The sequence below is a fragment of the Elephantulus edwardii genome, unplaced genomic scaffold (assembly GCF_000299155.1).
Source record: "Elephantulus edwardii isolate Elephantulus edwardi_28Jun2011 unplaced genomic scaffold, EleEdw1.0 scaffold00057, whole genome shotgun sequence".
In the NCBI taxonomy this organism is placed as follows: domain Eukaryota; kingdom Metazoa; phylum Chordata; class Mammalia; order Macroscelidea; family Macroscelididae; genus Elephantulus; species Elephantulus edwardii.
The window spans coordinates 7945489-7949902 of record NW_006399807.1 but is presented as its reverse complement, the minus strand read 5'-3'; the positions used below and the strand labels follow the sequence as shown (position 1 = coordinate 7949902).

Below are 4414 nucleotides of genomic sequence, written 5' to 3'. Positions count from 1 at the left end.
ATGAAGTAACGGTTCAGTGTATATGCATTATAAATATTCTTAACTTGAAGTTATGTAATTCAAACTAATTTCTACAAAAGTATATCAGTATTTACACAATTAACCTCCATTGTTCTGTGTCTACCATTACACCATCTCTTCAAGTGCCCATTAAATCTTTCCCATCCCTTCATGAACACTTCCCTCAATCTGCCTGGTAAATTGTGTTATCCTAATGATTTCCATGCTTCCCTAGGAGGTAATGTATATTTAGAAATTTTTTATATTATACAATAAATAGATATTACAAAATATTATTTTTTAAAAAGTATATCAATATTAAGAACAGCTCAAGTCTGTATTTCCTTCTTTAAAACAAACAACACTGATTACTAATAAAACCTATTGTAGTGATGTATTCATACACAATAATACGGTGTTGTTGTTGTTGTTGTTGTGTGCCATCGAGTCTCTTGTGACTCAGAACAACACTATGTATGAGAGCCCTAAACCCTGCTCTATCTTGTGACAACCTCACTGTTTCCATCACACCTACTCCCATTACCCCAATCACTGAATTGATCCATCTCATTGAGGATCTTCCTCTCTTGCACTGTCCCTCCACCCTCCCAAACATGATGCCCCTCTCCAAGGACCAGTCCCTCCTTCCAACATGCCCAAAGTATGCCAGATGAAGCTTCAAAATCCTTGACTCCAAAGAGCATTCTGGTTTCACCCTCTCTGGGACAAACCTGTTTGTTCTCCTAACAATCAATTCAACACTCTTCTCCAGCACCACAGCTCAAAGTCATAAATTCTCTATCATCCCTATTCATTGTCCATCTATCCGATGCATAGTACGTAATTGCAAAGACTATAGCCTGGATCAGGTGCATCAAAACCAGTTTTTGTAAATATGATAAACTATTATTGTAAGTGAGATTATAAAATGTGAGCATTACTAGTAAAATCAAATGACATGATACAATATTTGAAGTCATTTTGAGATGGTCCTTAAGATCTATCATTATCAGTGTCTTGGAGACGGGACCTGAAACAAATAAATCATCGCTATGATTTTATTTTTTTATCTGTAAACAAATGCTTACCTACTACTCTCTGGTGCTGTGTGCACCAGATGTTATAAAAACACTGCACAGGAAATATCCAAGTACATACAGAGCTGGGGGGTCAGCTATAGAGGTGGTCTGTTCACTCCTATGGGAACTGAACCAGTTAGAAGGCATCAGTCATGAGCCATCCAGGAACACAGACACCACTCTCAGTAAGTGGAACAGAGAATATAATGCAAACAACAGATTATGCTGAGACAGACTTGAAAAGGCTGAGATCTTAGGGGAAGCTCCCAGAGGTTAGCAGAAACAGGGATCCACCAGCACTCTCCAGGCCAGATCTAGGCAGTTAGGAGTTGTTCCTCTTCCACCAAAGGAGTTCTGGTGGACAGTGGTGAAAGCAGTTGACAATTAACTATAATGAGCCTATCAGCTGCACTCTAGCAGAAAGATGAGTAAAGATTAACAGCCTTGGAAGCCTTATGGAGGCAGTTCTACTGTCCTTTTGCATGGCTACAAGGCAGAATCAACTTGATGGCAGGTGTGTGTGTGTGTAAAAAAATATTTATTTTATACTATTTTGCTTACAAAGTTCGTATACACTGTTTTTTTTACACTGGATATTTCCCATTTCCTTTACCCGCCCCTCCCTTTACACATCAAATTGTGTAACCCTATGATTACTCCCCTGCCCATCCTCATCCCGCTGTTCCTTGGATCCTCATACCTGTTTTAATAGTTATTTTTCTATTTCTACAATAATGGTCTGATATAGTGTTTATCCTTATGGAACTGAGTTAGTTCACTTAGCTTTATGTTCTAATTTCTGAAATCATTGCTGCATAGTACATTCAATACATAATGCATACCGCAGGCTGGGTAATATATTCTATCATGTGAAGATACCATAATATCTCAATCCTTTCGACTGTGGTTGGACATTTTGGCTGTTTCCATGTTCTTACAATGATGAATAATGCTGCTATGGACATTGGTGTACAAATCCCCATTTGTGTGTATCTCTTTCTAATTTTCTCAGGGTATATTTCAATCAGTGGAATAACTGGGTATATGGAATTTCTATGTTCAGCTTTTTGAGGAAACACCAAACTCCCTTCCAGAGTGGTTAAACCATTTTATAATCCTACCAACAGTGTCTAAGAGTTCTTATCCTTCTATATCCTCTCCAACATTTATTGCTTGCTGTTTCATTAAACTTTGCCAATGCTACTAGGGTGAAATGGTATGTCATTGTGGTTTTAATTTGCATCTCTCTTATTTGGTAGCAGGTTTTTGTCTGTTTGCTTTACCCTTGTTTTTTTCTCTCTTTTATTCCTCTCTTTTACCCCTATACGGAGCCTCTTGTAAGTCACATAGTCCAGAGGTGTAAGATGGAGAAGAGGTATCAAGCCCATATCTACCCACAATACAGGCTGGAAATAATTTGTTCCTGGGCTGAGCCTTTAAGACTTCAAATTTGTCTGAGGAACAGTTAGTGCTACTTGCTCTAACACAGATACATTGTTATGCTGGAGATGAAGATCTGAGAATCATTAGTACAGATGAGGTATCTGAAACCAAGGGGCCCTAGGGAAGAAATGTAACAAAAGTTAGAAACTGAAAATAAAGCCAAGAACAGCATCTTTAGAAATTAAGTGGTAACAAGTACTGAGAAAGAAAAGCAGAAAAGAAAAAAAGAATTAGGTTGCAAAAAGGGGAGCAAACATTTTCTAAACAATGTTAGTTTTAACATTAGATCCTTTTGAAAAAGTAAACACTTTAGGAGAGTGGCCCATTTGGGTGGGGTTGCTGATGAATTCCATTATAAAGCAAAGGTTAGATGCCAGGAGATGCATGAGAAAATCTAGAGAACCAGAAAATATTTCTTTTTCAAGAATTTGTATTCTGGAAAAGAAATGTTTCCTTGGAAAAAAGAGATTATAATTCAACTTTAAAAGACAGGGGTAATAATAACAAAATCATCATCATCATCATCATCATCATCATCATCCTGATGGTAACTGGTGGATAAATTAATGCTTTAATCTTTGTATTTCTATTTCCCAAATATGGGGTGCAGGGATGTTGGGGAGATGTCATCATATACCTATCATATATACATATAAATTCTTGTTGTTAGGTGCTATCAAGTCTCCTATGACTCCTAGTCTCCCTATGAACAACAGATCTGAAACTTGCCCTATCCCGAACCATCCTCACAATCTCTGACATAGTTATCATGTTGTTAAAAGTCGTTGAGTCTCTGTATCTTGTTGAGAGTCTTCCTCTCTTCCTCTGACCCTCCACCTTTTCCAGCATGACATTCTTTTCCAAGGAGTGGTATATATATATAGAAGCATATTTAAACTTATATTATTTACATTTACCTCATATCTCCAAAGTCCCCCAATGTCACTGCTTCCTTCAAAACAGGTCGGCTCAAGTCCCTCCTCCAGGCAGCACTTAATGGCGCTTAATCCACTGACACCCGCACCAATGATTGCAATTCTTTTTGTTGGCATTGTTTCTTTTATCAGTAAACATAAATGACAAAATTAGATTTTAATGGAATAGAACTATTATTACTATTACAAAATTTGAATACATTGTTTTCCAGAACAAATTCTTCCAATTTCCCTCACTCCCCCATCAAATTGTACACCCCATGCTTAATCCCCCTGGGAAATAACTTTTTTTAGTGAAAGGTTCCCCCCCCCTTCTTCCTCTAATATTGCTAGCATTGAGAGAATATTATCAAAGTTATTATGCCATTCGGTGTTTCTCTGGGACAGAATATTCTACCTCACAAAACGCTGTCTCAAACACAAAGCACTCTCTACTCTGCTCAAAGTGTTTGAGTAGGTTCCAATTCAAAGGGACCTTTCACCAAGTTTCTGACCCTGTAAATATGTTTTAATTTTTTATTGCTTTGCATACAGTAGTATGTTTACTGTGTTTCATTCATGTACATTGGGTTATTTTTTTTTCAAAATCACCTCCCTCTCACCCACCAAACTTTGAGACCCCATGATTTCCCCCTTCCCTACCCTAAGTCCCCTTGTCCTCTCTCCAATGATTTGGTTCAAAATTGACTATACATAACAACATCTACCTTCTGGTTAAAACATTTAAGTTTGGGCGGCCAGAGAGCTGGAATTTGAACCACACATAGGACAGCTGAGTTCTAGCCAAAAGACACCAGCCAAGCCTCTGTGGAACACACCCACCAGGAGCAAGCAGGGAGAAACCGCCTGCCACTGTGTGACTCCAGAGGAGCAATGGCTCACTACTGCATGATCACCCTGTGGCCCACCAATGCGTGACCCCACCATGCAAGGTGCCGCTGCATTAACCCCCAGCAG

General features: G+C 38.5%; 1 protein-coding gene across 1 annotated transcript in view; it reads right to left on the bottom strand.

Moving 5' to 3' along the window:
• LOC102850151 (dimethylaniline monooxygenase [N-oxide-forming] 5-like) overlaps positions 1 to 3574 on the bottom strand; it is a 26382-nt gene extending 22808 nt beyond the window's left edge. Inside the window, exon 1 of the mRNA XM_006887443.1 lies at positions 3440 to 3574. Within this exon, the coding sequence (XP_006887505.1) occupies positions 3440 to 3574 (135 nt within the window). The remainder of the gene's footprint in view (positions 1 to 3439) is intronic.
• Positions 3575 to 4414: the final 840 nt, after the last annotated feature.